At 37.1% G+C, this 22,994-nt stretch overlaps 1 protein-coding gene across 1 annotated transcript in view; it reads right to left on the bottom strand.

Moving 5' to 3' along the window:
* Window positions 1–19,453, bottom strand: part of XRN2 (5'-3' exoribonuclease 2) — a 43,380-nt gene extending 23,927 nt beyond the window's left edge. Inside the window, exons 1-20 of the mRNA XM_009886051.1 lie at window positions 19,442–19,453; window positions 19,161–19,288; window positions 18,967–19,078; window positions 17,598–17,709; window positions 16,410–16,468; window positions 16,241–16,330; window positions 15,098–15,170; window positions 14,941–14,991; window positions 14,446–14,603; window positions 13,951–14,025; window positions 13,712–13,845; window positions 13,534–13,591; window positions 13,337–13,444; window positions 12,273–12,317; window positions 10,921–11,052; window positions 9,533–9,651; window positions 6,647–6,782; window positions 2,911–3,018; window positions 2,742–2,831; window positions 2,151–2,223 (exon numbers count right to left, since the gene is read on the bottom strand). Of these exons, the coding sequence (XP_009884353.1) occupies window positions 2,151–2,223; window positions 2,742–2,831; window positions 2,911–3,018; window positions 6,647–6,782; window positions 9,533–9,651; window positions 10,921–11,052; window positions 12,273–12,317; window positions 13,337–13,444; window positions 13,534–13,591; window positions 13,712–13,845; window positions 13,951–14,025; window positions 14,446–14,603; window positions 14,941–14,991; window positions 15,098–15,170; window positions 16,241–16,330; window positions 16,410–16,468; window positions 17,598–17,709; window positions 18,967–19,078; window positions 19,161–19,288; window positions 19,442–19,453 (1,873 nt within the window). The remainder of the gene's footprint in view (window positions 1–2,150; window positions 2,224–2,741; window positions 2,832–2,910; window positions 3,019–6,646; window positions 6,783–9,532; window positions 9,652–10,920; window positions 11,053–12,272; window positions 12,318–13,336; window positions 13,445–13,533; window positions 13,592–13,711; window positions 13,846–13,950; window positions 14,026–14,445; window positions 14,604–14,940; window positions 14,992–15,097; window positions 15,171–16,240; window positions 16,331–16,409; window positions 16,469–17,597; window positions 17,710–18,966; window positions 19,079–19,160; window positions 19,289–19,441) is intronic.
* Between the last annotated feature and the right edge of the window lie 3,541 nt (window positions 19,454–22,994).

The following is a 22,994-nucleotide window of genomic DNA, read 5'->3' as shown; positions in this document are numbered from 1 at the left end:
ACACTTGTTGAAAAAAAAAAAAAAACAAACAACCAAACCAAAACCCAAACCCAAACCAAACCAAAACACACAAAACAAAAAAGAGACACTAATATGGAAAGCTCCAACAGATTCTCCACCCAAGAAACAACTGTTGCAAGAGTCCCAGAAAAGAAAACCCTACATTTTCAGAGGTTGTGACCCTGCAGGCTCTTTATAGAAAAATAGTTCAGTGGTAGTGCAGGTTGAAAAGGGAAGCTTGTCTCAAAGTACCCCACCACCCTCTTCGTCCTCCCCAGTCCTGGGTCGGCACTGGGAAGCAATAACCTCTACCCGCACCTGCCTCATTTAGGAACACGATGAGCTCAGCAAGACAGACATTATTTGTTTCATTGACTACAGATACTCCCCTAACAGAACTCAACGCTACTTTATTCATATTAATTTATTAAGAGACAACAATGCAAGAAATCACTCCAAGTTCAGCGACAAGGTAATACAGATATTATCCAGTAGGGAATAATTCCCACCAGCTATTAATTTTACTCTGAGATAACATGGAGGCTCTACTCAGGATCAAACCCCCTCACTAAGCAGCACATCTCAGAGCCTCAATGATACTGGATGAAGCTGGAGAACAGCCTTCCATGGTGTGCTCCAGTATACATTTTCTTCTATTTTCTTCTATTATAATATCAAAAAAACACTAAGAAATTCTTCAAAGATTTACTTCTGTCACCCCTGTTATCGACTGGAATCTGGAGGAGTAATTATTTTAGTTTTCACTTCCCTTACCATGAATACTAGAACTTTTCCAGACCAAGATGTCAGCAAAGGCTTTCTACTAAACTGATATTCATAGTTTCATATTTGTGCCTGTACCAGTTCTACCAGCAGGCAGATCTCAGGTATAGCAGATAAGGTCAAGACAAAGTATACCAGATGCTTTTTAACGGAGATAGTCTGGTACTTCCAGCTTGGAAAATATTTCTTGTTTCACAACTGCCTTTTAAGGATGAAAATTCCAGATGTTAATCCAGAACAAAGAGCTTATAATGCAATTAAGCATTAAATGAATCAAAAGTAACATTACAGGCTGCTGAAAACATGTGGGAGCTACTTAAAACATTACTGCTCTAGACTGTAGATTTGGTAACTGGACAAAAGGACTAAGGAAAGTTGCCAGAATTACAATAGGGCTTCAAGTTAGAGGGAAAACCTGCTACGCAACATGTCTCATAATACCTAGGAATATTTTCTTTGATTTTGGAACACTTCCCCAAGTAAGATATTTCTGTGGCTAACCGAGTTGTTTAAGAGAATCACAGAATCATAGAATGACAGAATGTAAGGGGTTGGAAGGGACCTTCGGAGATCATCTAGTCCGCCCCCTCTGCTCCAGCATAGTCATGGGCTGCTCAGGTTGCCCAGGACTGTGTCCAGCTGGGTATGGAATATCTCCAAGGATGGAGACTCCACAAGCTCTCTAGGCAATGTGTTCCAGCATCTGACCGCCCTCAGAGTAAAAATGAGCATTCTTATGCTCAGACGGAATTTCATGTGTTTCGTTTTGTGCCCAAATAGTTATTTATACCTATAATTGAGCTATTATACTATTGGCTGAACAGTGTAACCAGCCACAAAATTTGGCAGACCTTTAAAATTAATATTCTCTAAAGAAAGAAGATGCTGCATTAAATACTGCAGCTGTTTTTTCATTCTTTGTATGCATCCAAATATTTCTATATTCCCCAAAGTATTTTTCGCAAGGTACTAATGAGCCACTGATTGAACAGAACAAGATCCATTAATTAAATGCAAAGGAGACAAAAGACAATTACATAGTAAGGCTGATAGAAATAGAAAAATTATTAATCTAGTTCAGGACAAATTAACAAATCTAGAATGACTGCTGAAATGACTAATAATCATTGCCAATCCTAAATCAGTTACTGAATCATAATTTGTTCTTCATACTAATTTCTTTTCAAAAATACACCTGCTGCAAAATACCTCTCCTCCACACCAAGTAACACAAGTTACCTGTGTGCCCTGCTGCATCTTTATCTCATTAAGACAATTTTCCATTTTTTTTTTTCCTATTTTCACCTAAATTGTTAAGACTAAGGTCAGTATACTACAGCTCAAAAAAAAGAAAGCTGAAATTTCACCTTGCCAAGCGTATTTCTTCCCATTTAAATCAATAGCAAAATCTTCAGGGTAGAAGTCAATTATGCTTGATTCCTGTATTTGAGAAAATAATAAAAAAATCGTTAAAGCCAATTATGGAATTGATTCAGAATGCTATGTAGTACTGTACTTTGCAGAGGATGAGCAAACACAAAGCTAAGAAGGATGAAAAGAACTGACTAATAGAAACACCTTTTGTTAAATGCCATTTAAACACAAAGTGTGGTTGGGCACTTCCATTAGAGTATCAAACCAAGAAATTAAGCAGGATAGAATAATTCCAGGTAACTGGGTTAAGGTATCTGCTCCCCAGTTGAGTTTTGCAAGGTTTCTTTAAGGAAGTAAACAATCTTACTGAAGTGTGAGAGTCAGGAAATAATTTTTCTCACTGAAACATTTGAATTCAAAGAATCACTTTTATGGATCTTTCTTTGAAGAATCTCTGCAAGCGACCAAAAACGCTTCCTCCTGGTCTCCCATTATTTTTTCTGCCTGAAGTAAGAAGCAGCAAGCCATGCTCACACAACTGCAAGACGATACAACCTTACGGAGAGGAACACAAGGATTCTCACCGGATCTGTCATGAGCTTCCTCCATGTTGGTGGCAGAAAATTTCCACTTGCAGCTGGAAATACTCCCATAAGTTGTTCAAGAGGCTTAAACTGTTGAAATTAAACAAGCAGATGTAGGACACTTCTAATGAGCTGTTAAACCATAAATAAATAAATAAAGACGTCCTACCGGTTTTGAGCCTTTCTCAAAATCTGAAGGCATGTCTGCAATACCCTCAAAGTCAGAAGCAAATGGAGCATAGTGAAAAGGGTAATACCAGTTCCAGGATGCACAGCCCTAGGACAGACAAACAAAATCAGACAAATCAGAAAAAAAAAAACAAAACCAAAACCCAAACCACGTAGCCCAGTCACTAAAGATGACAAAATTTAGCCCAGCATCAACCAGGAGAAAGAGGAGTCCCCATGATTAGAAAAGAAAGAGCTCTTGCCTCTAAAGATACTCTGGACTTCAGGTTGGGACTTAACTTTTCATAGCCAGACTAGAGCGAGTGAGTTCACTGGACAGTGAATGGAGACCTCGGGCATTTCCTCGGCAGCACAGAACAGCAGATAGACTTCTATGCCAAAGTACTCTTGCTATGTGCTAGGTTTGAGTCACTAAGGGAGACAGCCAAAGAGACAGGACCTAGCACCGTAACGACACAAAAGACCTTGCAGCAGAATCTTAACCTTAGCTTCAGGACACTGTGACACACCTCATGCCTTATTCCTCCCCCTTGAGAAAAAAAAAAACCAACCCAACACACGAGCATGTGCACTAAGTCCAATAAAACTGAGCACAAAAAGTGTCTTGCAGAGTAGGAAATCACAGTCTGTCCATACAGTTAACCAGTCCCTGGGGCTAACATTTTCAACTTGTGTAGAGTTGCTACCACATCTCGAACAGGGAAATCCACACAGATGACACAGAGCAGGAATTCCCAAGTTCTGTGTAATTGTCTAAACAGCAGAATTGTACCAGTCAGAAAGCCATTACAGAGGTCTCAACAGGAACAGGAGAAGTATTTTTCTGGCAGCATACAGTTTGCACTACTGTTTTGCAATTCAAAAATCACACTGCCAACTTGGGAATATGAGAGACCAAAGAACCCCGATTGATACGCTCTACAAGGTGTGAAAACATGAACAATACTTGTTGCAGGTTGAAAAGTATTCTGGTTTTAACTGTTACTTTTCTGTTCAGTAGAAGCACTAATACACATTGTGAGTTACATTTTGCTCTTCCCCTCTTATTCTTCTGTCTTGAATATCGCGAAATATGAAGTGCATTCACTTGAAAGAGGCAAAATAATCCTCAAAAAGGAGAAAATAAAGTAAACTCAAAACACATCAGAACACAATGCACTTGGCAAAGGAAATGTGGCTCTAGAAGGTCTAAGTCAAGTTTTCACCTCCTCAGCTATTTTTCTTAGCAGTACCACTTGAAACAAAAGCCTACTATTTTGACTTCCAATTCTAATAAGTAAATGTCAATGAGGCTCCCCCAGCGATATTTTTGGTATAAAATTACAGAAACTATAATTATTAGATGCAATTCTTCAGATGGTTTCAGTATGTTTCAAAAGCCAGGTGGATTGCTTTCTTGCTTTCTTTTCTTTTTTTTTTTTTTTTTTTTTTTTTTTTTTAATCCTCTCCAAACAGATGTTCCCACTAGTGGAACATGCCCTGTGTGATTGGCTTTTTATAAGAATAGAAAAGCACATAATGTATTCTCTCAGAAGTTTTATGGACAATAAGCAGTAGTTATTAGAAGCAATTCTTACTATGGTAAAAAGAAAAAAAAAAACCAAAACCCCCAAGCAAACCTATTTTGAAATTCCCCCAGTCCAACAGCTTCCTAATTCAACTTCCATAGGGGCAGAAAGTGGGTTGACTGCTGCTCCATACCAATACAACATACTGTTCATGTATAGCAGGTTACAGTATCTTGCCTACACTTACTTCTGTTATGCAAGTACAAACAAGTGCAAGTTTTTAACTGCTGCACGAAATTTTAAGTCTGCAATGTAATTTTTATAAGGCCTAGAGAGTGACTTGCCTTCTTTTCGAGTAATCTGAATACGAAGCAAAATGGCAAAAACAAAGCCCTAAACATTTGTGTACTTTCATCAAGTTTTCCTTTTGAACATTTCTAAACCAGAAAATATTTGCTGTACAGTCACTTTTCCTTGAGGTCTTATTGGCCCTACTTCTCAATTTTCTCAAGAGCACTATGGTCCTGTCAGAAATCTGAAGTTGTTGTCAACTTCACCAATTTATTTTCTTTGCAACTGTAATCATCTATCACTTCTATATGCATCAGTCACTTCAGCCAGAACATCTACTAACTCAGAATGACAAGGAGTCACCTACATACACCTCAGTAACTAAATTGGTTTTACAAGCTAAACTAGAGCATATTGCATAGGAACTTGCCCATATTGTTTTTGAGATTGGTATATGCCTGTCTTCCAGCTCCTACACATTTAGAATCTCAAATCTCTCAACGGCACACATGCAAATGCAACCCTGGTTTGAACAGTTATAAAAGCAGATGATGATGTCTGCACAAGGCTGTGGCCACTGATCACAAAGCAACGAACACATACTCCATGCACACTTCTTTGAATAAAACAAACTTAATTTTACAGTCGTCAAATGAGTAAAAATAATTTGGTCACCTCGTAAATATTATCTCAGTTTTGCCATATACTCCCTTCCTCTAAGCCCTTCAGTTTCCCTTAAAATCCAGACTACCTTTTGTAGTGGTTTTGTATCACCATATCACTGAAGGTCACCCTGACAGCTAACCAGCAAGTGGACACCTACAGCTAATCTGAAGATTCATTTACACACTCTGGAGACGTATGGGCACTTATAGAGTTCTATGAATATATCTTGCCACAGTTACCAGGAACAGGGTTTGCTTCCAGCAGACCTAAACTGTGTGCAGGATCATGGCAATATCCACCTATAAAGGTGTCCGGGTGACATTTGTCCTTTGCAAAAGGATGTGGAGAGCTCAGCTCTCTTGCAGATCAACTGCAACAGACTTGCAAACCTTAAACTCTATGATTTTCATCCACCGTAACATGCAAGTCGGAGCCCAAACTCAACTAATTCATACAGTCGAAGGGAAGGGAACACACTCCCTTTTTGTTCCAAGGTGGGAGGGTGGAAAGCAGGACACGTTAAAATAAACTAACTTTAAGACTGCATAGCTTTTTGCAGGCATGTGAGGTATTTGCCCTGCCTGTGCTCTAAGTTGGACAGGTGTGAGCCACCTATGAAAGATGTGCAGTTTTATCAACATGGCACTGTGTTCAAGCCACAAAGCCCGGCTGAGACAGATAAACTTCATCGGCTCAAGCACATTCTGTTCCCAGGTCACGCACAAAATATAACTTACTTTGTCTTCAGGGCACGAAGCTAGTTATTAACCATCGGTGCAACAAACCCCAACATGTCTTTCTAATCTCTTGCCAATCTGACATCTCAATTATCAAAAGATTTAAATCAGATACAGATTACTTCAATCACAATACACTTCATAGAACATCATTACAATCTATGAAGGAGACCGACAACTCTGTTCCTTTCAAATTCTTAGTAGCATTTCACAGGCTTTGTCCTTTGTTCACCCATTTAGTCATCTGTAATTTCACCACGCATGGCTATGTATTGCAAAGGAAAAATATGCATCAGTCCTTAATAAACTAACAAGCGCTGTTACTGTATGTGAGAAACAAGAACTGCATTCAAATCTTGAGTATCAAACAGAATGGGCACCCACTTATTTTATATCTTCAAAAAAAATCCACTGTTTCTCAAAAATGAGCAACAGACAATTATTATTTCCTGAAAAGAAATAGGGTGCAGACACAAAAGAAAACTGAACTTTCAGAGAAGAAATTTTTAAGTACCTGATAATAATATCTGAGAACCCAGCAAAGCCCTTCCACATAGGACTGTACAACTTTACGACGGAATTTCTCATCAGACGCATCAACATCAAATTTGTTTTTATAGTAGCGCTGTTTCCAACCGGTTTCCCATAACCTGCAGAACAAACACAAACAGATGTCAATACATGTTAATATATGCACTTTTACATATCTGAATTAAAATAAATGCCAAAGTCACTTGTGACTTCAATTCTCGTTTTTACACAATCTCAATGAAAGCATTAAAAACTGACTCTCAACGGCAAGAGAATAAAATTTGGTGGTTGGCATTGTAGAAAATCCAGATGACATTCTGAAGCCACCACCCTGATAAACACGTCTTCTAAGTACTTGATAGGAGCAGGATAGATTTTTAAACATGTGCCTGCTGCTGTCAGGATTTTTCAGAACAGCATTGTTCCTAGCTGGCAATTTTCTCTTTCTTATCAGGAATCTACTACCAAAACTGCCATTTGAACTTTGTTCTTTACCTCTTCCAACCACTAGAATGAGAACAAACTCCTCCCCCTCCTTATTTTGTTTAATCTACCCTAGGCTAAAATCTTTGTCTTACTAGAGTATCTTCTCACATCAAGTTCATTCCTCTACTCCTAATGTCCCTCTCAAGCAGAAAAGTGATATAGTTTCCCTGCTACTCAAAATAAAAAGTAAGCAAATAAATACTAAGCAGCAGCAGCTTGATTTCTATATTCTACTGCTGTTCAGACAAGCTATGCTTACCAGCAGAATTATCTGCAACTCAGGAATCCCGTGCTTGCTGACTCACGTCAGATGAGTTCCCTTTTACACAGGGATTTTCAATCTTTCATGCCAGAGATGGATATTGGAGTCAAAAGAGCAACCTCCGACATCATTTATCCTTACTTCACACAGCTCCCCCTTATGTCTGTCTACGGATGGGGCAGGGGAAAACAGCCACTTGCTCATCTCTGACAGACAAGCATCTGAATCCCTCAGCTCTACTGTATAATCTTAGCAAAAAAAGTGAATAATGTGCTTATATTGTATCACATTTCAAGAATGTTATGTGAAGATTAACAGTAGGCACAGACCATAGGGTCCTCGAAAAACTGAGAAGGCAGGGGGAATACAGCTGGGATGGGCATGGGGACTGCCATCGAAAAAGGTACCTTCAGTAATAGAAAGATTAAGCTCTACTTAACATTTGGTTCAATCACAATGATACCATGCTTCAAAACTGGCCTCCCTCACAAAATTAGCTGGGTTGGTTTGGGGTTTTTTTGTTTGTTTTTGTTGTGTGGTTTTTTTTTTTTTTTTTGGGGGTTTTTTTTTTTTTTTTTGGGGGTTTTTTTTTTTTTTTTTGGGGGTTTTTTTTTTTTTTTTTGGGGGTTTTTTTTTTTTTTTTTGGGGGTTTTTTTTTTTTTTTTTGGGTTTGTTTTTTTTTTTTTTTTGGTTTTTTTTTTTTGTTTTGGTTTTGTTTTTTTTTTTTTTAATTTGAACTTATTATTCGCTATAGAGCATGTGTTTTACACACATGTATCTCAAAGTTCCCATAAATTTTGGTATTCAAGTGAACTAGAGTAAAGCAAAGTACAAATCTGATTTAGAAACTGGTTAAATCAGACAATCCCTTAATAATTTTTTTTTTTAAACAGTATTTTATTCTCAACAATTCAAAAATTGCCATTGACTGTCCCATCTGAAAATCATCACGCAAGATCCCTTTCTACAAAGGCTGTGACCACTTTAAACTACATACAGAATCTGAAGCACCCAAGTAACTCGCAAGGTCAACTCAAACTTCCACTTGTCAGAATCTCATAGTGCAATAAATATAGCGTATGAAGCCTTTAAAACAGAGCAGAGATCGATTTATGCTTTTTAACATGACACGTATCCTTTTGGTTCTGCAAAAAGGATCTTCCCTTGCTTCTGTTTCAAGTTGGTTGCCCAGTACAGGGATACTTTTTAAAATCTGACCTGAGCTACTTCAAAGATGATTCAAACCGATGAGGAGATGGAGAAACCAAGAAATGCTTCCAAGAGTTTAAGAAAGCCATGTGAGCAAGGACAGAGCTACATGCTAGAATATCTGATATTGGAAGATCTGATGGGCTGGATGTCACAAATATGTCAGGACAACAGTGCTGGACACTAGTGATCAGTACTTTACATGAAGCAACCCTTATTGTTTTTCCACATCCACCTATGTCCCCTGACTACAGGACACAAAAACTTACTGGTTGCATTTATCAGGACAAAACCTTTAACAAAAAATTATAAGGGCCTTCACCCTTGACTTAAAGGGCAATAGCTTGATTTAAACCTTTGATAAACTCACACTCATAGGTAATTCACGGTCAGTTAATGCTCATAAAATCCCAATCCCTCAATCATCTAGGGACCAGCCATCCTAAGATATTTAAAGAACCCATCATAGACAAAACAGGGCCTGCTACAAATCAAAGATGGAGGAAAACATATTGTGATAGTCAAGACAAATAATACTGCACATGCAAACGTAACTGAATTTTATGGGTTAAATAGCTCAAAAATTCAACTGCAAAACAGTGGCATTCAGCTCACATAATCAAAGCTGAACAGTGAATGTCTAGCCAATCTAGTGCTTGGTCTCAAAGGGAGTAGTGGCTTGGAGGATGAAAACCTGCATGCATACTAATCTAGATACTTAGATTTAACAGCTATAGCTTACACATCTCACTGGAATTTACGGAATATTCTAACCCTCCACATTAATTACTGGTGGATAAAAAGATCATAGAAAAGCATCTGAAGGCACTGCTGCTCTAAGCTAAATGGCATTAATTAGACTGCATCTATTTCAGCAATTTGCTAACAAAGTGCTACAAAAAATGGCTTCACCTGATATTATCCTCTGGCTCAGGTTCACTGTCACTATCTTCAGCTTTTCGCTTAATTCCTCCTGCCAGTGATGGGCTGCCATCAGAAGTGAGGCTGGTATTTGGAGATGATGAAGTTGTCTAGGGTCAGAATTATTACAGATAAATAGAGGGGGGAGGGAGGGAAGGATTTATTAAGCATTTTGAATTCAAGTTAAAATTAACAGCTTTGTGATAATGATATGCTTTTTTTTTTTTTTTAGTTCCCCAAAAACTCAAGGCAAAAGCTACACAATCCAAGTCAAGTAGCGAAAGAAAAGAAGAACACATCTTTGTATTAAAAGGCAGGCATTAATACATACAGGCAAAAAGTTCATTGCATTTGAGAAAGAAAAAGTGCAATAAATAAGACAGTATAAATTGATCAAATGTGTAATTTTTTTATATATTTCAGTTTTGGAATACCACTGTTTTCTCTATCCTACAGTTTATGTTACAACTTCATCTTACAGCAACAGTGAAAAAGGCACATGCAGACTACTGTAAAAATGTTGCTTGTAATTCAGAACTGGCAGAAATACTCTACTTTTTTTCACAACTGATCTTTTAAACTCCTTTCAAATTTAACTATTTTAATATTAGAGTCTAAAAGAAACTTCTTCAGTTCAATAGAAGAACTGACGTACTTAACCCACGTGCAAAAGTTTCAAGATGAAAAGGGAAAAATTGCAGAAATTATACTTTGAAAAAGCATATTCTATTTATTTAGACATAAGAGACAGAACACACAGCTTTATGATGAAAAGGACCTTTAATCAAAAATTTGTTCACTGTTTGGATGAAGATTTATGCCCAGAAAGAAAATATTTGTCATAATTGTTATTTAAAGTTAACAATCAAGACCAACAGAGCACTCAACTTATTTCTAGTTTTCCCTCACCTTCTAATACCTTTCCAAAGATTTCCAAAACATAGATATCTATGTGTGTGTACACAAAGTCCAAAAAGACTATTAAAAGACCCCCCAGCTCGTGTATTCAGTTTGCATCTCTCACAAACGTATCGAAGAAGTTCCTAAACCTGTACTCACAGGAGGTTCTACTCCACAAGTGCCAAACAAGTCCAGGGGGAAGAGCCACCATATTTAACTCTGATACATTCACCTTAGGCTTTCCCTCCCAGAACCATTTAACAAGCAGTATCATACCAAACATTAAAAAAAAACGAACCCAATTTTATTTAAGTAGTCTCAAAAAAAATGGTTGTTAAAAGACATTTCCTTTAAAAATAACTTTTTTGGGGTCTGCTTTTCAAGAAAGCTTGATGGGGTAGGAAAAAAAGGTGTCCAGAGTAACACAGGATGTGATTATTTCCCCTTCTATGTGTAAATACCTTTGAACATCTACTTACAGAATTCTGTCTGTCATGCATTCTCATCTCAAAGGCGGCTTGTCTAGGGTTACTGATTGCCTGAGGGCTAGATCGATTTCCCAGAGCTTGAGGGGAAAACTGTCCACCAGGAATAAAAGAAGGCTGATCCCTCTAGAAGATAAACATATACAGGTATACTGAAAGAGATGTGTAATCTCCACAGCAGTGTGATGATGCTTTCTCACAATTTTCAGTTTAACATGCTATATAAAACAAGCGTAATTTACTCATTCACTCAGTTCAGCTTAAATTAGTTATGTTTAACAATCTCAACCAGACATAAGTGACACAAGTGGGACCCTTATATTCCTACAATTTATTAAGCTCTTTAAAAAAAACCCCAAACAAACAAACTCTGCATTTTATGCCCATGTTCTTTCTATATGAGCTGAAAGGCAGGTTTTTGGGGAAGTGAGACTTCATCTGACTTACTGGGAAGAATGTACTCTTCTTTGTAAGCAAAGTGAGTAACCTCTTCCACTCTAATAGAGACAGTCAAAAAATACATAATTTAATAAACAAACACAAGATCTAGATAGTACTCAGAGTGGAGATGTCATATGCCTTGGAAGTTTTGGAAGCTATATGTACCTGAATGTCCTAACCAAGGAGAAAGCTATGCTGAAATCAACCTACAAGAGCCCATTTTTAAAATATCAGAATATTTTGTCAATAGAAGAAAAATCAAACATCCTTCCAATAAAATAATTTTAAAGAATTTGGCTTACCTGGGTCAGAAAGGGCAACCACATTCCCACAACAGCTAATGCTTGTCTATTACATTTGAGAGATATTTGGCAACACTGATTTGCTTGCAGGCAGAATGTGAGATAACTATAGTTTGGGGTAAGCCTTCCTTGCTTTTTCGGAAACACGCCTCTGATCAAGCAAATCCATTTAATGCAAACTGGTGTAAGTATTTAAACCTAAACTCTCATGCTAAACTCCACTGCCCTCAGCAATACAACTGCTGAGAAGACTTGTGTAAATGCATGGAAAAAGCAATTCCTGTACAGTCCCCATGCTGAAGCACTGCTAAATAATCATGAAATTGCAGCTTTGTGTAGATCTGAAGGACACAATATACAACTATCATCCAGCATATTCAACTCTCTCTCTCCTTTCCCTTTTATGAAGCCTTTAATATGCAATTCCTTCTTTCAAAGCTCCAATCTACAAAAACCGATGAAAAAAAAACTTTAAAAATAGTTTAGACACAGGCCAGAACATACCATGATTACAACTCCAGCTTCAACTAACAAATCTGCTGAAAGCTATAGTATACATTTTAATTCCTGCTAGTTTTTGCATTGTGAAAGAAATGAATTTACCTTCATTCTTTTTCTTTTTTCTTTTTGCCGTCTTTTAAAATTATCCTAAATAGAGAATAAAGAGGAATAAAGTCAGTCAATCATGAAGTTTTTACACAATGTTCTGAATAACACATGGGTCAATTCTTGTGTCTGTAAACCCTGCAGAAGTGGGATAGAAATTTCTACACCACCCTGCAAACCTATAGGGAAGAAAACGTAGCTGCGTATTCAAAGCCCCACAGTTTTGGTAACAGCTTATATCATCTACTAAGCTTAGCTATCGCCTTACGTCAAGGTGACATCGGTGTCAAAAGGACATGAACTCCTTGCCTGCACTAGAACAGCCACCAAAAACACTTTTAAAAAAATAGGAGAGATCTTTAAAGTCCTAGAAACAGGAAAAGAAGAGGCTTAAGGAAAGATACTACTCTTGGGCCAAGGAAACTGAAGATTTCAACATCAAACTGGTGTTTCCACTTCAAGAGAAGTGTAGGCTGGGACAATTATTAAAAAAAATAAAAATAAAAATTGCCAGCACTGGCACAGTATTTTTTGACTGGATAGCGAATACAATTCTGTTCTTTCATTCACAATGAGTTTTATCCCCTGCACTTAATGAATAAACTGGGCTATGTCTGCAAAAAACTGCACAAAATGCAGAGAGACCAAAAGAACAAGAATCCCCAGACAGATTTCAAATGGCAGGAGGGACTGCAAGGCAAGAAAGCACTTTGAATTCCTATCTAGTATGGCACCCCCGCTCACAGCTTACACTTCTACAGGTTGCAGCAAATTACAAAACAAGTCCTCCTCTAATTTTCATAGCGGCTATTCAAAAAGCTGCAGGCAGTAACAGAATTCACATACAGTTTTCATTTGGTTGTCACCTGGGATAACAATCAGAAAAACAGGCCTTGCAGTCCCAGAAAAGAAATTCAGCTAGAAGCTCACAATTCCTTTTTTAATATGGAGGCATTCACTAGAGATTATAACAAAGTTTCTTATTCTACTAAAGGAGCACCACAGTCTAACAGTAAGGCAGCCGATAAAAACAAACTCAAAGAATTTAACAAAAAAATTACATCGTCATCTTTTCTCTTTTTGAAAATACTATCTTCAACTTCTCCAACAGCTAACATGATCATCTGGACTCGCTGTAGGTTGACAAAACCACTTTCTGTGAGGTACCCCTGCAAATTAGAAAATAAAGTTGAAAAACAAGTCTATTTTTTTTAGCAAACACCCAGATATTTCTAAAGAAAAAGAAAAAAAAATTTACCCCAGTTTTGTGCACCACGTTTTTATATATGTTAACCAAGCGATCAATTGCTCCCTCCCTAAAAACAAACATACAAAAGCATGAGATTCTTAGTATTTAAAACCACAGCAGGTATGCGTGCAAAAAAAAAAAAAAACCAAAAAAACAACCCAAAACAAAAACATATATTCTTAACTACCTGATCTCCAAAGATGGCAGATGAGGAAGAAAGTCATTTCCCACAAAAAAGCACATAAAGACCCAGTCATCAACACTTCTTTCAAAATCAAAAGTGAAAGGCAAACTGGCCATGGTGAGTTCTCTTTCCAAATACTGCAACACACACACAAAAGAGGACATTAGACAACTCTGTTAAATTTTTTTAATGTTTAAAAATATTATTTATATAAAGCAGATGCAGTAACTGCTTCAACATACCTCTCGCAAAACACATAATCGGATGAAGATAAATTCTTGTTCGGCAATAGGAAGGCTGTCTGCAAACTGATCATGCTAAAATAAAGGACAGTTGCATTACATCCAAGCTCACCTTAAAGTTTCATCAGCTCTATTTTAAAGGCGTAGTTTGGGAGGAGTTGAGAGGCATACAAGTACAGTTTCTCAAGTTCTTATGCCAAGGATGCATTTTGCTACTTTGCATTTCTGTTAAGTTACTGATCATTTTCTCTTGCCCGTAGAAAAATTACCACAACAAAACACCACAAGTGAGGACATTAGGTTTGGCATAATATTTTTGTGCTACAGAAGTACAATTTTTACTTGTTAATGTAAGAGGAAAGCTAGGTAATTCCAGTAATATAATTTGTGCCATGTTTCAGCCAAAATCCAACAGCGAGAACAATTTGAGGATCTCATTAAAACATAAATTAGCTTAGAGATAGAGAAAATTTCTAGAAATAGCAAAATTCTTACCTTGCCTTGTTTTTCTCTGGGCAAACCTTGGCAATCCTTAACCTCATGACCCATCTGGTTACAAAGACCACACGGCTTGGGTTTATTTGGTTTAAACTCTTCCCTAATTATAGTGAAGTTTGGTTCATGTGTAGCTAACCCAAGCATAATCAGATCAGCTACCAATCAAAAGAGAAGAATAAAAGATATTGAAGGATAAACATTATTAAGCTTTTTTTTAAAAAAGTTAAAAAGCATTCAACCTTAAGCAAGTGTGAATACACAGATGTGCTAACTCACAAACTACCGCGATAGTACAACTAAGTGAAATTAGCCCTTCAGCTATGGACAGTGCTAGATCTTTCTGCATATATTACACAGAGCTTTCAAAAACTAAGAAATACACTGGATTATTTAAACAAATACAAGTTAGAACCTAAAAACTACAGTCCAACTCAATCACAAAACAGTACAAGAAAGCTTAGTAGGACGCGTTGCTAGCAAAAGAGAACTCACCGTCAGCCCCACACAGACAATGATGAGTGTTTGGGTCATGGTTTGGTTGGGCTATACAAAAGAAAATTACATTTAGTCAACCAAAGTCATGTAAAACAAATTATTACCAACCATACCTTAATTTAAAACAAAATGTTCACATTTATTTGAGTTTTACCTCTTTGTCTTCTAATGTAATCCATGATTTTATGTTCACCTTCACCAGGAGCACTAGCATCAGACAAAATAACCTGTGAAATGTTTACAGATTGTGTAAACAATTTACACTGCCACAGTAAAAAAACAAAAAACTTACGTAGTTTATAGACTGAATCTGACTTCTGAATACTCAAAATCCTAATTTGTAGTTTCAACTGAAACATTATGATTCAAAATGAAATTATTTAAGAGTTTGGAACCAATGAATAGACCTTCATTTTTCTCTACTAATTCTAGGATGAAGCTGACATATTGATTTGAATACCACTGAAATTACCATGTCCTTAACTAACATATTTGAAATTTCCTGAAAATTACCAGGGCAATAGAAATACGCACTAGAGAACTAACAGATAAAGCAGACATATGCCAATTTCCCTTTAGATCTTCTAAACTCACAGGTACACTAATACCACGTCCAGAGCATTAGCATTTTATAAAACTCATGTTTGATAGACAGAACTAAGCAAAGTCAACTGCCCTCTAATTCGACCACTTTAACAGTCAACTTATGGAAAATAAAACCGACAGCTGCATCTGAGAAGACTGACTATTCTGCCTTCTTGTACAGAGCAAACACAGGGCTGTGAGAAACAAAACTCAGTAGGGGTGGAGTGGTTGAGGAAGAGGGGGGCAGAATCTCGAAGTCCAGAAAGGCAAGAAAGCTGACATGTATTATTTTTGTTGCCTGTCATCTACTGTCATCCATCATTAGAATAACGGAGAAAATGCAGCCTACCTGAGATAGCAAATGAGTTAAAAAGGAAATAGTGAAAAGAATACATATATAATGTATCTTGACACTTTTCCCAAAAAGAAGAAAAAGTATTCCTGTCTCCCGTTGTATCAAATTGTGGCTTCTACTATCCAATCTTTTCATTGCTCTTAAAGGAAACCCAAACAAATGGTGCTGTTAGATTGTGTCATTAGGATGAAATGTATCTCTGTAGCCCCAGCAGAACCTACAAGTTGGTCCATTACGAATAACAGCACAGTGCCAGAAGATGAGCCAGATCTGTTAAATTTATACTCTTCAACCATATCCAAACCCAGACTAATAGATAACCTTAATTTTCCTGAAGTATGAAACTGTGAAACTTACTGTCAAATTTTTCCACCCTGGGTCACTGTTCAAACGGTCAGCAATATAATAGCGGAGACATTTAGCAAGATTGTCCATAAACTCAGTTCCCTAAAAAGGGACGGAAGAAAATAAATTAAACCATCATTCAGACACTGGCAATTGCTGGTTAAAGTGCAAGATTACTTACTGGGGTAATACAGTTGCTGTCAAATCTCTCTTTCACTTCTTCTGGAGGAAGAATGCCACCTAGAGCAATAAAAACATTTAACATAAGTAAATCAACATGGAACATTAAAAACATTTTTGCAAGATAAAAACCCAGACGGCTCCCCTAATAACAATTAACACTTATTGAAAGTTAGTTTGTTTAAAAAAAAAAAAAAAAACAACCAACAACAAAACTAAAACAGCTCTTACCATTATATTATCTCCATCGTAAAATAAGGTATTAGTACATTTACAAATGTGGTTGTTACTTCAGAAAAGTGATTTCACTACCTATTCTGTCAAAAGACTGTGAAAGAAATCTCAAAGAAACTAAGCTTGCTAAATGAGATAAAACATTAGGAAATAATTATTTTCTTACATATTCTCCCCTATGTTTCCACTATCTATTCACTTGGGCTCACAAACAGGGTTACACCAACTTCTCTCATCTCTGAGCTTCATAAAGGGTCTTCGTAGTCTAGAAATGCTACAGGAAGAAATGTTAAAAAAGTCTTTGTCCTCCCTTTTTAATCTCTACCTAGGTTACACAATGGCCCTCTCGCTTGGACTACAGCACTCATTCCTCCTACACAGTCACCTGAATTAATTGCTCCAGCCCAGGCAGCATGCTTCAGCTCCACACACTCCGTTCACTCGAGTCACACCACTTATGAAAACTGCCCTTACAAAGTTGCATTGACTTTGTTTCCTCACCGAGTTTAGCATTTTCCACTGTCAAATCACTGCCCTTGCTCATTATTCCTGTGCAGTAGTATTTTCATTTGATCCCTGCTTTTAAGCCTCAACTCTCCTTTCATCAAGCCCTACACATTTGCACCTCCTTCCGTAAGAGTTTTGGTTAGTTTCCCACTTCTACATCTATTCCTGCTCTCCTGTTTTTTTCTAAATGAATTAAGAGTACTCAACGCAAATCCATTTCAGGCAGAAGACAGAAGAAGAAAAAAAGTGACATTTTGTTTTATCTTAGTTCTTAACTTCGGAAAACATAGATCCATCCTTCTATAGCCTTGATATCCCCTCCTTCTCTTAGTAATGCACAGGCAAATATCCACTGAGCAAGACGTCCCTTTTCTAACCCTTACTGAAGCCTTCTAAACAAACAAGGTGACTCTCACTTGAAAAACCTCAGATATGGCCACAGTTCTACCTTTTGCCAGAATTTCTTGTCTTATTTTTTGCTTCTCTTCAGCAGCTTCCATGCCCTCCTTTGATGCTCTGAATCTTCTTGACCGCTGTTGATTCATTTTTGCACGTGGAGCCTAAAAAAGGTACCATAATGCTCGGTTCAGTTATTGCATCTGAACAATCGTTTCACTTCTGGACAAGTCTTTTCAATTTGGTCAGTCTGTGATTATACAACCATTTAACAAAACATCAGCATAAACTCTAACTGAAACGGGGATTTCTGTTGTCCCTCCCTTATGTCACCACTAGCTCTCATACAGCAGCACAGGGAGCTGGACATGTTTCTAAACAGGTCTCTTGAGCTTCTCTGCGAGGTAAGCCCTGAGCAGCACGCACAGCTCTACCCCCATCTCAGAATGCTCAACGCTCAAAGATTCAAAGTTTCCCTTAAAAAAAAAAAAAAGAAAAAAAGAAAAAAAAGAAAAAGAAACTTACAGTGACATATCTGGGAAGCATTATTTATTACATACCCTTTCTCCAACAAGAAACTCCTACAATTGTATTCATAACTCTCTTGAAAATAAAAATACTACAGCAGACAGTAGTGAGCTTATGGCAGGTATGTGGTTTTTTTTTTTAAAAGGATACATCAACATTTAGTTGGGATTACTTCTACAGACACACCCACGTTAGGAATTCCTGCACTTGAATTCAGGTTAAAAATATTTTTACTTAATGATGCTTATTTTACCTTTGAGAAACTGAAAAGCCTAGAAAAACAAACAAAGCTTAAGAGGCCTACCAGCAGCCTGCTAGGCCATTTCCGTGTCTCCCAGTGAGACTACACAATCTGGATAGAAAAACACTCAGTAAAGCACAGATATTAAGAGGGGGTATCTTTTATTAGACCAATTGATATACCAAGGGGAGATAAGAATCAGGTATGGAGAAAGACAAGCTTTCAGCTTCAAATGCACCCTGAGGCTGGCCTGTGAAATATTCCCCAGCACAATTCAGTCACTGCCCATTTTAAGGGCATCTGCTTGAACTGTTTTCTGGTCTTCCCCAGCCCATGGCATAAATTATTACTAAAGCCACAGAACAGAGGAAAATAAGTAGTTTCAGAGTGTTACTGTCTTATGGAAGTTTCCTGCTTTTCAGAAGCAAAGTTCAGGCTGCAATAGACTACGTTAGCCAGCTCATATAACCCCATGGACAACAAAACCCATGAATAATTTTAATTACCCTTACCAAAATTAAATTAACAGTATATTTTACCTGTAGTTTTTCATTTTAGAAAACTATTTCCCAAAGGATCTTAGGAGAGCAGATGGCACCTACCCTAATTTTACAAACAGTCATTACCAGGAACTAAATATATCTATACTTACTACTCCATCTATAGCCATGTAAAGAAGTCGCCTTGGTCTTACAATGTTGAAGATCCTGTCAATATACTCAAAAATCGCAACCATCATTTCATCTTCATTTTTGGGTGCTGGTCTAAAACATAAGAGCATCCACTTTAACATCTGAAATGCTATCAACAAATCCTATTTGTAGAAGAGACAAAAAAATGCCTTACTTGTCTTCTGGATGTGTACAAGGGTGAATTATACCATTCATATCCAAATACAGGTTATCAAACTCCACCTCATTCGGGTTCGGCTTGCTTGTATCAATTGGAGCCTTGACGCCATTGCACTCTTTAGCCTGTGAACACAGTCAAAACAAATATTTCAGTATGTGATTAGAGAAGTATCACAAATTACCAACAGAGGCATTAATGTACGATTCATAAAAGTGTTTTTTTTTTTTTCAAAGGCAGCAGAAAAAAAGATAGCAACAAGCTACTCACATGATTACTTGAAAGTGCATGCCTACGCTATAAAAATAGCACTTTTTAAAAAAAAAAAAGATGTTTATAAACTAGCACAACTAGAAGATATTATGATGTGTTAGGGCAGAGTCGGTTCATTTCTGTTGACTGGCACGTATTACAGACACAAGTTTCCATACCTCATATTATTCAAGGCAGGACCATTCTGACTCCCTCAAAATTTAGCAAAGAGACTTCTGAGTTCATAATATGATGCTATAACTTTAACACAACAACTAAGAACCATCAAAATCTTGCTATTTTAAACACTTAGTTCCCCAGATTGACATCCCCAAATAAACTTGCACCTCTGCCTTTTCTCACTGCAATCTGATATTTAAGTCACATAGACAACCGGGGAGGCAGGGCAGTAAAAGTGATTCACCTATGGATGATGACACATCGGAGCCCAGCTGATGGCATGACAAGCTTCCCAAAGTATATCAGCACAAACTGGTGAGCAAAGGCCGATGAGATTTAACTCGAAAGAGGACTTTTCCCAGCTTCCTCCACACAAAGAAAGGAGACCCTTTCAGGTTCCACCAGCCAAATCTCCAACTTGGGTATATAACTTTTCTCGATGACAATCAAACTCGAACGCACCAAGATGCTCAAACCCCTGAACTCTTCAACCTCTGCCTCCAAGATTATCTGTGGATATATTTGAAAAGCTAAATAAAATGCAGTCCTTACCTTCTACTTTTGAAAATAAGTAAACTTTTGACTGTAACGCTTCACTTCCTTTACATCAGTGCTTCTTCTACTGCCAGGCTGCTGCATGCTGAACACGAAACCCAGGCCACAGTGCAGATGGTAAACTTGATGCTAAACTATCATCACCCTAAACCACCTGTAGCCACCCATGTTCCTGTACTACTTCAACATTCTGGAACACTTACAATAAGCCATACAAGGTAAACTCAGAAGCACAAAGAAATCTCAGCTGAACTGGAAGTAATAAATAATACCACCTTATTTTGTGTATGCTGTCATGTCAATGACAAGTAACTATCTAGGTGAAGAGAACAGTCTCTTATCAGGCTCGGAGACTGGAGTTGACACTATAATACCTACATAAAAACACACTCATCCCTTCTCTCAAGCCGCTAAAGCAAGCAGTTTTGAAATGCTGGTGATTGTTTCAAAGAGTAGCTCCTTTACAAGGTGGACTAGCAACCATGTTCAATTTTGTTTCCTCACCATACATTTGCTTTTGGGGTTTGTTTTGTTTGAGGTTTTGTTGTTTGGTTCTTTTTTTTTTTTTCAGTTTGGTCAAAAGGCAATCAGCAACACTCTCGCAGAGACTGCGAGCAACTCAGCATTCTCCCTTTCAAAGCAATACCACCAGCCAAACATATAAACCACTGAATTAAACACCAGTAGCATAAGTGATGGAAGAGACATGAGCTGATCAAGAAAAAGTCAAATGAATTTTCAGAGAAATTATGACCGGGAAGGGTTATAAAATATTGTAAAGTTGGCATGAAGTGTAATCTTGAACAGCTTGGCATAAAGCAAAATTTAAAAAATGAACGTCATGTTATTATGTAAAGGCTCACAGGATTGCATGAGACAGGAGGGAAAAATGTGATACTGCTGGTTTTCTCATTCATGTGAAACTTATTGGTAGCTGATGAACCAACATCAAGCTCTTCCTCTGAACTTAGATTTGCAGACTTGCTGCCCACTACTCATTAAATAAGCTTACTACATCTCTGGTACAGAGCTCAAACTATCAGACTCAAAAAGGAAAAAAAACCCCAAACCCTTACAGATCTTACCATTGACCTTCTTACAATTTTCCTGCTTAGAGCAGCAGCATAACTGCTGAACTTATCCCAGTCTTAAAAGGCTAAAATGACAACCTCTAAAGCAAAATAAGTCTTTACTTGGTATTTAAAATTTCCACAGTTATAGGTGTATGAAATTATTTCTGGATGATTTTGTGAAGTCATTTTAAAATAAATTAACACTAAGTCCCTCTATTTTACTTCTTTAAAACACATATATTTTCTGCTAATTCACATCTTTCTTCTACTATTCATCCAAATTAGTCAAATCCTGACAGGTGAAATCTTGACCACTGTTTGCTCCCTTTACTGAACTTTCCAGAACACACATACACCAAAAAAAAAAAAAAAATCACTTAGTTTTAGCAGAAACTGTCAGGTGCAAACACTGTACTGTAGCTTGCAGTTTTAATAAAGTTACTCTGGGCAACCAAGACCTACAATTTTAAAAGAAGAGTATTCGCTCTGGTTTATATCAGATAACAGGACGAGATGCTTGCCTTGTGTTCTACTTGATCTTTCATCAAACCTCTTGCCAGAACTAACTGTGACTCAGAAGATATCAAAGGCTTACAACTATGTGATATGGGAAATAAAATTGCCCCCGTCACAGATCTTATTTTCAGTCTTGAAGGTAAAGCAAAATAAGTATGATCTGGTTTAGATGGCTTCGAAAGCCATTCAGTTTTCATCTGCATACCACTATGTCAGCAACTTTATCATTACATCCTCATAAACCTATGAGATTTTTAATGTAACAGCCTTGTAAAAGGTTTAAGTATCTGGGAGTGATATCTCTTGTGATATAACTAAACTGTTCACTTTTAATCTACGGCCTCTTTTGAAACCATTGAAAATAGATCTTCAAATATGATACTTTAGTTGCAGCTTTATTAATTCGTATGAATTTGATTAAGAATATTCTCTCCTGGATTTTATATTATCTTCAAGATCTTCCTCTTATTCTTCCTGCTCAGCTTAAGAAGATGATTAATCAGATTTAAGAAAAAGAAATAATCTAGCAAGGTAAGAGAACAAGGATCAACTTTTTAATATTTCAAAGAGACAAGCTACCAGGAGATACAAAATTTCTGATTAGAGAGATTTATAAGCAATCCTAAAATACACATAGAACTGATTACATCGTGAGAGAAGTTTAAATTCATCTACAGTAAGACAAACTACAGCTTCTTACTACTGTCCTAGTCAGCTCTCAGATCTGAATATAAAAAATTGTAATGAATGTTTTTTATCCACGTGCTGTCCTTACTGTAATTGCAACGTGCTCTTAAGTTGGAACAAAGCAACATGGACAAGGACACCAAGATCTGACACTTCAGTTATGGTAAATCTAATTTGGCCCAATCGAATTGGCCATATTTTTCCATGTCTTTTAATAAAGAGCATTTGCTGTTACAAGCTCAATTATTAAAGACCAAAAAAAAGGACATACAATCACAAACTCAGTAAAACCAAGATTACACAAACCTTTATTTTACCTTAACATAGAGCAGTTTTGATTAAAGAAAGATTAATCTAAATGCTTACAAGTGTGATGAAAAAGATAAGTCTTCTGCTCTTAGAGAAAACTGTACTTGTTACATATCACAGATATATTTGCTGTTTAAATTGTGACTGCTTTTAAATACATGGATCTTAAAGCATTGTCCAGAAACAGCTGGACAAGCTTGTAAGACAAAAATGTAAACCGACAATTTACAGTAAAGACAAAAGTGTAAAAGAATCTACT

The sequence above is a fragment of the Charadrius vociferus genome, unplaced genomic scaffold, assembly GCF_000708025.1.
Source record: "Charadrius vociferus isolate BGI_N301 unplaced genomic scaffold, ASM70802v2 scaffold455, whole genome shotgun sequence".
Taxonomy (NCBI): Eukaryota; Metazoa; Chordata; class Aves; order Charadriiformes; family Charadriidae; genus Charadrius; species Charadrius vociferus.
The sequence above is the reverse complement of the archived record's forward strand: the minus strand, read 5'-3'. Positions and strand labels throughout refer to the sequence as shown.